The sequence below is a fragment of the Puma concolor genome, chromosome B1 (assembly GCF_028749965.1).
Source record: "Puma concolor isolate L17-30 chromosome B1, mPumCon1.1.hap2, whole genome shotgun sequence".
NCBI lineage: Eukaryota > Metazoa > Chordata > Mammalia > Carnivora > Felidae > Puma > Puma concolor.
The window spans coordinates 31,262,440-31,276,852 of record NC_141670.1 but is presented as its reverse complement, the minus strand read 5'-3'; the positions used below and the strand labels follow the sequence as shown (position 1 = coordinate 31,276,852).

The following is a 14,413-nucleotide window of genomic DNA, read 5'->3' as shown; positions in this document are numbered from 1 at the left end:
TAAAATTTGAGTTTTCAAAAGTTAATGATGAGTTGCTAAAAAAGAGAATGAAAATAAACTAATCCTAAACTTGTTATACAGAAATAGTTCTTCATATTTCCAGAACTCTTAGTTTATGATGGCTCAAATTATCTTGATCACCTGTCTCTTGATTAATCTTTCTTCTGTGGAGAGTTTTTCCTCCTGGACACTCTTCGTGGGATGAGAGCGCTTCATTTTGGGATGAAACCCCAGATCACCTGGTCCTGCCCTTTGTCTTCGGGCATGTGAAGTATTAGCCACATTGTGTTGGTGTTGTTTAACCAGTACCTCATTCATGATTACATAAATGATCAAAGCAGATGATCTTTTGATTTGTTTTCATTTTTTGGTCTGGGTGTGTTATAATTTAGCTTAAGTAGACCCACTGGTTGAGACTGTATTAATACCACATCATTTGAGTGCTTCAGCATATGCAGAATTTAAGAGTTTAACAATGGCATCACCTTCGTTTCTATAATAGAGATGTGAAAGTCTCAGGCTACAAATTCTGTTCCTCCATTAATCACCCGTCTTGATTCACATGGCTGCCAGTATTCCTTTGTCTCTCATTATTCTCAACATGTCTCCCCTGAAATGTGTGGTTGGTGGAAGAGGATGAACTTCCAGGATAGAGTCTGCAACGCCAAGCACTCTACATAAAAATAAGTGCTCAGCAACATACGAAGTCTGTTTAAAAAGAGTGAGGAAAATGAACACCAACAAATGTTAATAAAGTAAATTGGATGGCAGTGGAGGCCGGAACCATCACTCCACGTTCACCAGGTGCCCAAGGAACAGACGCAGGCACTAGGTTAGAATAAGTCAGCTTTTTAGTGTTCAACAATTGCTTTATATCCATCTCATAAAGCATCTTCAGAAAGTTTCCTGAAAAATGCCAGCTTCCTGCATTCTTTCCACCGCTGTGACAGGAACAATCACAATGATGTGGACCTAGATCTCCCCACTTGGCATTGGGAGGGGTAAAGCTTGCCAAAGTATGTGGCTTGGAAAGTCCAGGAGAATGGGTAGGCTAGTGGAAGAGAGGTGTGGATGTGCTAGGTAGAGACTAGAGCACAGAACAGGAAGCTACATTCAAGGAATAGTCGGAACGAAGTGTATGTGTGGTTAGAAGCTGGAGAAGCAGGGCAGGGTCCAAGGAGTCTTGTTTTTCTAAGCTACTCAATTTGATCTTTATCTTGAAATCTGTGGGAAGCCATCGATGGATTTTCATCGGAGGAGAGATGTCCAGTTTACATTATAGAAACAACTCTACAGGCAAGTGGAGAGAGTGCAAGGGGTCAGACCGGTAGGAACACCAGTTGTCAGGCTTATGCAGTAACCAGATAGGAATGCAAGAGAAGTGTTGAATGGAGGGGTTAAAAAGTTCCTGGAGAGTTGTCCAAAAGCCCTTAGACTTCCCCACCAGCCTACCATCATCTGTCTTTCCCAGGGCAGCCATATTTCAGGGATATTGTGAGGGCTTATACATTATAAAATGAAAATGTACCTTGGGAGAGTCAAACCTACTTGAGAAATTATGCTTTTGTGGGAATAATTTAAATCTGGTAATTAGACACATTCCATTTAAAGACTTTCCCTGGCATAACCTTAAACTCTGTATAGACAGTCGCTTATTAACTCAATCCACGCACCAGTTACTAGAAGACAGATGATCAAAGGAGCCTCCCCACAACTCCCTGCCTCTGCCTCACTTCTTTGCCCGCCAGTGGGGACAGGGAGGAAAAGACAGACACACACAAAGTGTCAGGGTCAGAAAACCCCGTGCATCTCCCATGCTCACTTTCTCATTTTATCCTCAGAGACACAGCAGAAATCATCTCTGAGCTCCGTTTCTAAGACCCTGTACCTTGGACCAGCACTGCATGCCTGAAACTTGAGGCTGGCACCCTCAGACTGCTAGTTTGCTTTAAGATATCTCCTCTATTTTAATTCAAAACAAAGTGGAGACATTGGAAATTATTTTAGAGTGAAAGTGTCGTTGGTGTTGATGCACTAGCACCTGCAGGAGTGTGAGGTAGTCACGCTCACCTTCAAATCCCACTCTGGGCAGCAGATGGCCAGCCCCAGGCAGAGCACGCAAGCCGAACAATGCATTTCAGATGCTCGGCTCGGGGGTCAAGAAGGTTGGTTAGTGAGCGTCCATTTCCGGTGTTACCTACCATGGTTGTCTGCACAAACACCCATTGCTTCATCCGGGAAAGGAGTGTTCTGGGGCCACCCTCTTGGTGGACTCTGAGATTCACCTTGTGGGCAATGACGAAACAGAAGGGAGCTTTCCCCCTGGAATCCCATTGTGCTGGTGCTTACTGGCTTTCATCAGGCTCTCTGCAAACCCATCTGTCCCTCCAGTGGGGGACTGTTGCCTTGTTGACAAGCTCCTGGGTCATTAATACCATATATTAGATTGATGTGCCCCAAGGTCTGGTTGATTGCTGCTTGTGATAAATCATAAACCCATCCCCACTAACTGGCTCTATTCTTTAAAATAGTGGTTGGTATGTCATCACAGCTTGGTCCCTGAGACCTCACTATACCTCTGGCTTTGAGAATATGAGCTAAATTGAGATTCTGTGGATGAAAGGGAATTTGTAACGCTAAATTCTTCTGTCATAGTTCACACAGCCATGTAAAGACTTAAAAAGGCCCTACCTAGGACGGGCCGTAGGACAGCATTGCAGCCGCTGTAAAAATATCCCAAACTATGTCTCCCATTCTCTCCCTGTCTTTTATTTTCCTTTAGTTCTGACCCTCTTGTCCTCCTAACAAGCTGCCACTATTTGCCCCATCTCTTTCCTTTCCTGTGATCCTGGAGAGCGGCGACCTGATTTCTAGACCCACTCCAGCCTTTAAAAACTATGATCTTGGGCAAATCGCTTCAACTTGCCGAGGCTCAGTTTCCTTATTTGTGGGAACTGAAAATAAAACCTACCTTGCTTACTTTACAGAGTGGTTACCAATAAGATCAAGTGGAGTGATACCTGTAAAGTCTTCTGAAAATGATACAGTTTGACACCCACTTAAGGTGGTAATATTTCATGACCTAATCTGGTTTACATTAATTATAGCTATAATAAATTGCCTTTGTGTATAACACAGAAATTTGATCATCTTTCTGTTCTGCAAGGGAAAGAAATAATGATAGTTAATGTTTCTTCTTTATTGTGAAGAAACTGAAGCTTAGAAAGATTTAGTAACTTGTCCAAATTTATATTACATATAAATGACAGAGCCAGGATTGAAACTCAAAGTGCTTGCTCCACATTTTATATAGTTAATAGCTATTAGCATTGACTGAGTGGAAGGAAAAGCATTTCTCAGGTTCTTATGGGTTTTTGTTACTTTTTTCTCTGGTATACCAGCTGACAGAAAGCTATTCTGTATAGCTGTATAGAAGCTGTATAGAACACATTTTTTTCTATGACTTAAAAAAAATTTTTTTTAAGTTTATTTATTTTGAGAGAGACAGAGACAGTGCGAGCAGGGGAGGGGCAGAGAGAGGGAGAACCTTAAGCAGGCTTTGTGCTGCCAGCACAGAGCCGGACGTGGGGCTTGAACTCCTGAAACCGCAAGATCATGACTGGAGCCGACACCAAGAGTTGGACGCTTAACCGAGTGAGCCACCCAGGCGCCCTACAGGTTTTTTTCTATGATTAAAGCAGATAATCTGTGCTAGTATTGTTGGGTGGGAATTTTATAATCTTAGTGTTAAAAAATGTAAAACCGTACATGAACTGCAGAGCCGGACCAGTTTTTGCTTGTACTTATCAAAGTTGTGATCTTGGGTAAGTTACTTGACTTCCTTCGGATCTCGTTTTCTCATCCTTAAAAATAAGGACAGCAATTTGCTCCCTCCATAGAGTTGTAGGAGGTTTGAATGGTGTCAGGCACGCTGAGCACTTAGGAAGGGCCTCTCTCACAATAGGTCACTCAACAAACATTAGTGATCTCCTTTTCTTTGGCAAAGCGAGTATTTCTGCTTTTGAAGTTCCAGTTGGTCGGGCAGCAACATACTTGATATGAATTCAGCTTCGTTTTACACTTAAAAGTATAATAAAAATTATAATATTTACAGATAAGATAGTAAATAGTTACTGGTACGGAGTAGGTACTGTGTTCTGAAATAAGTGTTTCAGCAATCTTACGGAATTCTTAATAACCTTCTAATTAGGCAGGCTTATTATCTACATTTTGGAAATTGAGATATTGAGAGGCTAGGTTAAACCAGCTGGAGAGTTGAGATTTGAATCTTGGCCGGCTGACTCTAGGTCCTGTTCCCTTAATCACTGTGGATTGCAGGAATTCTGTGGGAAAAAGAGGAAAAACACACCATTGGTGATTTCTGAAACCAAGAGTCATTTTGTTGCCAAGGGACTTAGCCTGGACTTAAAAGTAAATGAAGGTAGGTGCGTGAGAGGAGAGTATACCTTTAAGGCCAATGTTTTTAACCAGAATTCTACATCATTTTTATATTTTTAATTCTTAAGGCTATTATCTGGGAGATGTACAATCAGATCTTAGAACCAGATTTTTGGAGTACTGTAGAGCAGCCTCAGGAATATTGATCCTTGCTCTATTCTGAACTCCACCATGTCATTTGACCAAGACATTTGACTTCACAGAACCTTGGGAATAAAAGGTATTCTTTTGGGGGCACCTGCGTGGCTCAGTTGGTTAAACGTTTGACTTCGGCTCAGGTCACGATCTCCAAGTCAGGCCTTCTGCTGTCAGTGCAGAGCCAGCTTTGGATCCTCTGTCTCCCTCTTTCTCTGCCCCTACCCCACTCATGTTCTCTTACTCTCTCTCTCAAAAATAAATAAACATTTAAAAAAATCAATAAAAAAGACATTCTTTGGAACTTTTTAGTTCACTTTTAAAACTTTTTGAGGGGCACCTGGGTGGCTTAGTCGGTTAAGTGTCCAGCTTTGGCTCAGAGCATGATCTCACAGTTGGTGGGTTCAAGCCCCGTGTCGGGCTCTATAGCTGACAGCTGAGAGCCTGGAGACTGCTTTGGATTCTGTGTCTCCCTCTCTCTCTGCCCTTCCACTGCTTGTGTTCTCTCTGTCTCTCATACAAATAAATAAACATTTAAAAAAACTAAATAAAACTTTTTGAAACGATCATCCATTTCAGATGGATGGAAATCTTATCTGAGAACTTCCAGAGAATCATACTGCTCACAGAACCCACTGCTTTGTTACACTTGCTATAAAAGACTAAACAACTAAATCAATAATCAGAATTCCTTGTGTTCCTTATGTTGTGGCTGAAGTTGTTTTCCATAGAGGAAGCTTGGGTCTGTTGATCATTATCCATTTTTGAACTTTTATTTGTTTTTTCCCTACTTTATATGGGAGTGGGTGGATAATCCTGGTAATTTCTATTCTATTTCTCTAGTCCTTTGAAACCTGGGTGGAAGAAGTGACTCCATATAAGTGACTTGTGGAATTCAATCTTCTGATGGCAGGGAAAATTAAGTGGCATCAGAATTTTAGACCCAGGACCTAACTATATAGATCTGCCACTCTCCTCTGATGGGCTCTGTGACCTTGACCAGGTCACTTCCTCTCTCTGATCTTGGTTTCCTTATCTAGGAGTGAGGACTACATGATCTCAAAGGTTCCTTTTCGTTTTAAAGCCTTGGGTTTCTACCTGACAGCCCTGAAAGACTATGTTTATTAAATATTCTGTACCATGGCTAAAAGATTATTCGTTTGTTACAGACTTTTTGGATGCCTTCTGGTCTGAAGAAATCTCCAGCTGCTCTGATGATAGTTTAAGAAGACTGCATGCTGTTTCCTCTCGATGCCAAGCCAGGCCCACGCGGAACCTCGGATCCCAGCCCTTCATGGCGACCGGGTCCCAGCAGGAATGGCAGTGGAAGACATCGGCACCCAGATGGTTCCTTCACGTGAAGTTGTCTTGGGCTGTGGGCCGACTCGAGAACACCTGGTAGCCAGGCCGGCCCTCTGTCAGTCACCCAGGGCCGGGCAGCATGGCGTGGATTCAGAGGAGGCAGCTTTTGGCATCTTGCCTCTGCATCACAGCCTCTGTCTTTCTGCTTGTCACACTCCAGGTAGCAAGAATTTGGGCTGCTTCGTGTTGAGCCCTGAGCCTTTCCACCCTTTCCCCCTTCAACCCACTGCATTTTCTCCAAGTACTTTGCTTTTTGCTTAATTTCTCAGGATCGGGGGTTTTCTGTCTCAGGCAGGGAAAATACTCTTTTTTTTTTTTTTTTTTTTTTTTTTTTTTTTTTTTTTTAGTAGCTGAAACTGAGGTTTTAGTGAGTGGGTGTATCAGATAGAAACAAAACCAGTGAGATGGGGGGATCAATTTGTGACTCCTGGAGGGTTCTGGTGCTAGAAGAACAGAAAGCAGAGCTCAGTCTGTCTTACTGGGTCAAATTTGGATGGGCCTCTCCAAGTCCACTATTACGATGAATTCTGAAAGGTGGCATTCTTGAAGAAACCATGATTATTCTGAGATTAAGATGGTCTATTCTGCAGAACACAAACATCCACATTAGGGGCGCCTGGGTGGCTCAGTCGGTTGAGTGTCCGACTTCGGCTCAGGTCATGATCTCACAGCTCGTGAGTTCGAGCCCCGCGTTGGGCTCTGTGCTGACAGCTCAGAGCCTGGAGCCTGCTTCTGCTTCTGTGTCTCCCTCTCTCTCTGCCCCTAACCCCCTCGCATTCTGTCTCTGTCTCTGTCAAAAATAAATAAACATTAAAAAAAAAATTAAACAAAACATCCACATTAATACACTTGTCATTCTTTTTTTTTTTTTTTAATTTATTGTTGAGACACAGAGCACAAGTGGGGCAAGGGCAGAGAGAAGGAGACAGAATCCAAAGCAGGCTCCAGGCTCTGAGCTCTCAGCACAGAGCCCGATGCGGGGCTCGAACCCACGAACCGTGAGATCGTGACCTGAGCCAAAGTCAGACGCTTAACCGGCTGAGCCGCCCAGTTGCCCAATACATTTGTCATTCTTGACATAAGCTACTAGACCAAGCACTGAATGTGGGTGTTTGAACACCAGTTTTTAGTCTTCCGATTTATTTCGTTTAGTCGGTGATTCTGAACTTCATTTGCTGGTTTCAAATTAGAATAAAAATTACACCATTATAGGAAGAATATAGATAGGAGTTCAGATATATTTTGGACCCGTTCAAGCACCAGCTATCCATTTTGAAATCCAAAGGACTTTTATTTATTTTTTTATTTTTTTAACATTTATTTATTTTTCAGAGACAGCATGAGTGGGGCAGGGGCAGAGAGGAGACACAGAATCCGAAGCAAGCTCCAGGCTCTGAGTTGTCAGCACAGAGCCCGATGCAGACTCAAACACACGGACTGTGAGATCATAACCTGAGCCAAATTTGGATGCTTAATGGACTGAGCCACCCAGGCGCCCCAGAAATCCAAAGGACTTTTAAAGATGATTTGTGGACGTGAGCAGTTCAGGTGTGGGGCTGACGGAAAGATAGGTGTTCTCTGGGCTTTTTCACTCTCGGTGATCTTCCTTCTTGATTAAGATTGAATGAGATTTGCGTATAAAAGCACTGTGGCAGACAGTCTGGTGCTGGATTCTACCACCTTCTACTGCCAGATTGGGACTCTGGTCAGAAGAAATACTTGCCTTCCTGCTTGTCTGTCCTGTGGGTGTCCAGGACCTCCCTGTGCAGGAGGAACTGGGGTTCTCTACTTCTTTCTGTGGATGTTATGAGAGCTTTGATCTTAGTAGACAATTATTTTGGCACTGTTTTTCAGTTACGAGGGACGGCTGCGTCTAAGCTGAGAGCATTTCTTTTGATGTCAGAAGAAATAGCCATGTTTTGGGTATGGCTGTCGTTTCTAAGCTTCCAGAGTATGAGAGGTTGTATGATTACTGGAGCTGAACCCTTGTCTGGATCTTGATTTCGGTTTGCCACCAATAGTGTGGTTTGGGCTGTTTCCCTGTCCACATGGGTATATTAAATGCTTCAGTGTTAGGGGTGCCTGGGTGGCTCAGTCACTTAAGTGTCGGACTTCGGCCCAGGTCACGATCTTGCAGTTTGTGAGTTCGAGCCCCGCATTGGGCTCTGTGCTAATAGCTTGGAGCCTGGAGCCTGCTTCGGATTCTGTGTCTCCCTCTCTCTCTACCCCTCCCCCGCTGTCTCTTGCACTCTTTTAAACATAAATAAACATTAAAAAAATTTAATAAAATAAATGCTTTAGTGTTCAGAGTTTCAGAGGTGCTATTTTTTCTTAAACACTGTGCACGAGAAGATATAATGCCCACACATTTAGGACCATTCGTATTTCTAGTGGTTTGTTGCCATGTAGGGAGGGTAAAAGAAGGATAAATTAAAAAAAAAAAAAAAAATCATGCCAGGACTGCCATCATAAAGTACCACAGACTGAGTGGCTTAAACAACAGAAATGTATTTTCTTACAATTCTGGAGGCCGAGAGTCCAAGATCAAGCTGTCAGCAAGCAGGGTTGTTTCTTCTGAGGTCTCTCTCCTCGGGACTTGTGGATGGCTGTCTTTTCCCTGTGTCTTCACGTCGTCTGCCTTCTTCACCTTTATGTGTCCTAATACCCTCTTTTTATAAGGATACCAGTCACACTTGATGACCACCTGTTGGGTCCACCTTGATGGCCTCCTGTTAACTTAATTACCTCTTTAAAGACCCTGTCCCCTAACTCAGTCATATTCTGAGGTAATGGGAGTTAGGACGGCAGTGTATGAATTTGGGGGGCAGGTTACAGTTTAGGCCATAACAAATCTTATGACATAATTAATAAATAACGTAACCCTGAAAATGTTATGCAGATCTTCAGTTAAGCTAAAGTACCGTGGTCCCCTAGAGGAAATCGTTCATCTGAGACATTGTTTTCTACTCACACTTTACTGTATTTTGTAGACAGTACATGTAAATTCTTTGGGTGTATATGTATCTTTAGTGTTTGAACTTTATTTACTTTTTGGTTGTATAATAATTCATGAATACATTTGGAGTAGTTTAGAACAAATCCAGGACTTCATATTATTTTACCTGGATTTACTTTAATATGATTCTCTAACAGATGGGAACTTTTAGAAGTATAGTATAGTATAACCAAATTATTGCCACACCCAACAAAGTTAGCAGTAAGTAATCAGCACCACTCATATCCTAGGCCGTGTTAAGACTTTCCCAGTTATCTCAAAGAAGTCTTTTATAATGGGATGGTTAGAATCTGGAATACACAAATCCCATATATCACATTTAGCTGGCGTGTCTCCAATTGTGGGGTTTTGTTTTTTCTACTATGAAAGTTTCCTCTGTCCCACCTTCTATTCCATGTCACGGGCTTTTGAAAATACTGTCTCATTGATACTTTGGAATTTCCCAGATTTTAGATTTGGCTGATTTTACTCATAGTTTTATTTAATATATTTCTCTGTCCTTCATATGTCTTACCACTTAGTGGTGATGTCTGAGGCTTAATGTTTTTTTAAAAGCTATTTGGCAGAAAGGGGTGCCCAGGTGGCTCAATCGGTTAAGTGTCCCACTTTGGCTTAGGTCATGACCTCGCGGTTGGCGAGTTCGAGCCCTGTGTTGGGCTCTCTGCTGTCAGCACAGAACCCGCTTTGGATCCTCTGTCCCCCTCTCTGTCTGTGCCTCCCCGACTTGTGCTGTCTCTGTCTCTCTCAAAATAAATAAATAAACTTAAAAAAGAAAAAACAAACAACAACAACAAAAACTATTTGGCAGAAGAATCTCTCCCTAAAGCAATCCCTATTCTTTGGAAATGAACTTACACCTCACATAATAGACATTGATCAGAAATTTAGAACAAAATTTGTCTTTGAAGTTTTATCCATGGCTTTCTAAAAGCTTCTTTTTAAAGTTGTTGGTTGTACATTTGCAGGGGGAAGGTCTGGTGAAGAGATACAGATTTTGTGGCTACAAGTCAACTCCACTCCATCAAGGTGCTGGGGAATAGCCACAACCTTAAGTTATCATGAAAATGCTGACAAAGTTGTTGGCAGGGGCTAGACTTTTCTTTAGTTTTTAGCGATCATCTTACTGTCATAATGCTGACTTTGGTGTCACAAGTGATCCATGATTTTTTCAAGCCAGTATAATTTCTTACTTTTTTTGGAGTGCTACTTGGCTGTCACTCAGTGGTTTTTGACATTTTTTTTTTGGCCTTGGCCTCTCTCAGGGAATCGAGTGAATGTTACAGACCCTCACCAGCGAGCTGCAGACTCTATCATCAGGCCGTGGCCCTTTTCTGACACTAGGGCCGCAAGCAAGAAAGAAGGCACCACCTGGGCTGCTGAGAGTCGGGGCTGGGCCACACAGATGTCCGCTGTTGCTTGGTGAAGGAGTTAATACGTAAAAGCGTGCCTTCCTTTTACTGACTGATTTGTTGCATAGTTCAACTGCTAATGTTTCAGTTATATGTGACACAGACCAATTCGTACTTTTTTTTTAAAAAAATTTTTTTTTTCAACGTTTATTTATTTTTGGGACAGAGAGAGACAGAGCATGAACGGGGGAGGGGCAGAGAGAGAGGGAGACACAGAATCGGAAACAGGCTCCAGGCTCTGAGCCATCAGCCCAGAGCCCGACGCGGGGCTCGAACTCACGGAGCGCGAGATCGTGACCTGGCTGAAGTCGGACGCTTAACCGACTGCGCCACCCAGGCGCCCCCCAATTCGTACTTTTATACTGCTTTCTCTAACACATTTTTTATAACACTGTATCAATATCTACCCTTAAAATGTGATGATGAGGCAGCATTTTTGGAGAACAACTGCTTTCCTGTTTCCACTCTGTCCACCCTGCCCTCCAGATTCCTGTTACTGATGTCCTAGCTATCCAGTGACCCACACTGTCCTGAAATCAATAAATAAACATAGTTTTACATGGAAGGGAGCCCAGGACTCACTGTATACTTCACCTGATAGCACAGTGGAAATTATTAGAAATGTAAGACCCGTGTTATTACTCCTTTAATTGTACCAAAAAGAAACTGATTGTTAATTTACAACTAATTTTCCCTAGAATGTTATCTCTAACAATAGCCAAGTAATAGCCCTGATTTTCATGGGTGTCATTAAGACATAAAACTATTAAAAAAAAAAAAAAAGAGATAAAACTATTTCTGGATTCTATAGATGCCTATGGAATAGAGAAATATGCCTGGCGTGTGCTCAGTGGAGTTAAACATCCTTGTTGGTAGATAGTTCGGAGGCTTTGTCCACACCCTAATCTCTGGAACTTGTGGAAATGTAAATGTAAATGGTTTAAGGTGACACACTGAGATGAGATTATCCAGAATTATCAGTGTGAGCCCAGTGCAATCTCATGAGTCCTTAAAAGCTAAGAGTCTTCCCTGGTCAGACATAGATGTGACAATAGACTAAGAGTGAGAGGCAACATTGCTGGCTTTGAAGATGGAGAAGGGGCCACGAGTCAAGAATGGTGGGTAGCTCTAAAAGATAGGAAAGTAAGAAAATGGATTCTCTAGAGCTTCCAGAGAAGAATGTAGCCCTGCTGACACCTTGCTGTTAGCCTAGTGAGACCCAGGTCAGACTCCTCACCTCCAGAACTATGTAATCATAAATGTGTTCTTTTCAATTGCTGAGTTTGTGGTAATTTGTTAGAGCAGCAAAAGGAAACTAATGCAAGGCTCGGTCATCAAGATGAATGGGAGATGTGTGAATGGAAATTAAACAATCTGACTCTGTGATAATTGTCTTCTCTTTCAGGTAGTGGTTGAGCTGGGGAAACTTGAAAGGAAGAAGTTTAAAAATTCCAACTGGCAAGATGGACATGCATCGATGGAGGAGGAGCCTACACACCTCTATCCACTCCCTGGGAAAGAAGCCCTGAACTGGAAAAACAAATCAGAGACTGATAACTACCCCATCATGCTCTGGTGGTCCCCACTGACCGGGGAAACTGGAAGGCTAGGCCAGTGCGGAGCGGATGCGTGTTTCTTCACCATCAACCGGACCTACCTACATCATCACATGACCAAAGCATTCCTCTTCTATGGTAAGTGGGCTTTTGCCTTTCTCCCTTTGCTTGCTGACATCCTGCTCCAAAGCTCGCTTCCTGCTGCCCTCCCAAGGAAGACATGCGGAGCTCCCTTTGAAAACACTGTGACATGCCTGCTATCCTTTGCATTTGCTCTGTGTAAGGCCCGAGCATTTAGCAAACACAGTAAATCAACGAGCTTGACCAGCGTAAAAGTGGTTGACTGGCCACTTGGTAATTAGGGAGGAGAAGGGTATTTCCTCTCACCTTTTCCCAGTTGGATACCGTGCTTACTGAATTTGGTATTGAGGGAATTGGGTATTGATTCTATTGCTGATATCAATTCAGAATGTCACCCGTGATAATAGCCAAGAGGTTTTGATGACCATAACAGATGTTTAATGGGACATGAGCTAAGCACAGTGTTCTTTCTTTCATTAGTCAGATTAATCAGCAATAAAAATAAAAATATTTTTCAGCATCGGCTTTTAAGAGCAAGCTGGTATTTATCACCTCCTGAGGCTGATTATATGTCATGATGCGACTGAGGGCAACCAAACCCAGGTAGGGGGAGTTAGCAAGATGCCAGTAGTAGCAGGAAATACAGAGCCCCTGGGTGATGAGCGGTGGGGGCCTGGGGGAACACAGGTGAGCAGATTCGGCCAAACGTAGGAAAGGTTGATCAGTTAGGAAGTCAGTGAAAGGAATTCTGCTTTAGAGTGCCGCGAATGTGGATATGTATTTGTGTGTGTGTGTGTGTGTGTGTGTGTGTGTGTGTGTGGTCTGGCTTTGAAGAGGCAGGACACAGACTGGGATGTAGAGCTGGGTCATTCTCAGTGTTCTGCCTAACAGTAACTGAAATAAAGCAGAAAATAGGTTCAGCAGGAATCAGGTGGTATATTTGCCCCATATTAGGTCAGGGCCGCAGAGCAGTGGGCAGTAGTGACCTGGTGTAAGTCAGGAGTCAGGGAAGTTCTAGGTACTCACAAATCTGGGTATAACAGAGTCCACATTTTTCCCAGACGCCTGCTGCTGTCCCCATTCACTTGCCTCCCCTCTCTGCTCCGCGAAGGGGCAAAGGGAATCGGTGCAGGTTTAAGGAGTGAGGGCTATTTGCCTGGGGCCAGGCTGGTGGCTCCTTTGTCCTGAGGGAGAACAACCACCTGGGTAGTGTCAGATACTCACTTTGAACATCATTTGACTACAGATCCCACTGAACGTGCAATGTAGTACATGCACTTGTATCATGCTCCCTTCTAAAATCCAAAGAATTCAGAATTCTGAAACCTGAAGCTGTGAGTTTGCATAAGGGATTATGGTCCTCTAATCGTGCTTTGAGATGGACAATTCAATGTATGAGTTTAATTTTCCAAATTTGAACAGAAGCTCCTAGAAATACTTCAGTTATACACAAAAATTATAGATAATATAATGGAGACTGATGTATTACTATATATCATAAGAAATAAAACATTACAAGGAAAATCAAAACCCTCTCTGAACCCTTCTCTGACCTCATTTCCCACTTCCTACCCCAGAGGGAATTATGATCCTGAAGTTGCTGTGTGTGTGTATGTGTGTGTATATATCATATGTACATGTATGGTGTTATTCTAAACGTTACGCAAATAGTGTGATATGTTAATTTTCTATCTTTTCTCTCTACTTGCTTTTCCTCTTACATGGTTTTTGAGGTTTATTGATGTTGGATACTCAGAGCTCCAGGAATCCATTTTTTCACTGTTGTATAGTATTACATTGAATTTATATATATCACACTTCATGAATATATACATATATATCATACTACATGCCATTTTTCTCTTGTTGGACCTTTAGGTTATTTTAAAAACCTTACTTATGACGAACAGTGCTACAATAAACCATCCATATACATGTGTGAGATTTCGTGGGGTTTGCACCTAGCAGTGGAATGATTTGATGTGAATCTGTGTTTATTAGATACTGCCAGACCAATATCCCAAGTGGTTGTATCACAGTGGCTGTCTTTTAAACATTTACAACTTCTTTTTCCTTTTCTTTATTTTTAAATTTATTTTGAGAGAGAGAGCACGAGGAAGGTAGGAGCAGACACAGAGGGGAGAGAGACAATCCCAAGCAGGCTCTTCAGTGCAGAGCCCAATGCGGGGCTCGAACTCACAAACCACAGGCTCATGACCTGAGCAGGAACCAAGAGTCTGACGCTCAACCGACTGAGCCAGCCAGGTGCCCCAAACATGTACAACTTCTTAACATGTTCATGCACATAGACCTCCTGTATTTCCAAATAATGTGCTTAGATTGTCACCTCTTGACTTTTCAGTTTTATTTTACTTTTTTTATTTAAAAAAATTTTT

At 42.5% G+C, this 14,413-nt stretch overlaps 1 protein-coding gene across 2 annotated transcripts in view; it reads left to right on the top strand.

Annotated features, from left to right (window-relative positions):
- The first annotated feature begins 5,888 nt into the window (after window positions 1-5,888).
- The window catches only part of POFUT3 (protein O-fucosyltransferase 3), a 71,301-nt gene continuing 62,776 nt past the window's right edge, over window positions 5,889-14,413 (top strand). The window contains exons 1-2 of one of the 2 annotated variants that reach the window (XM_025933127.2): window positions 5,889-6,115; window positions 11,786-12,074. In XM_025933127.2, coding sequence (XP_025788912.1) covers window positions 6,035-6,115; window positions 11,786-12,074 — 370 coding nt within the window. In that variant the 5' untranslated portion in view covers window positions 5,889-6,034. Of the gene's footprint in view, window positions 6,116-7,293; window positions 7,504-11,785; window positions 12,075-14,413 lie in introns of those variants that run through there. The other variant, XM_086703398.1, reaches the window with a different exon arrangement.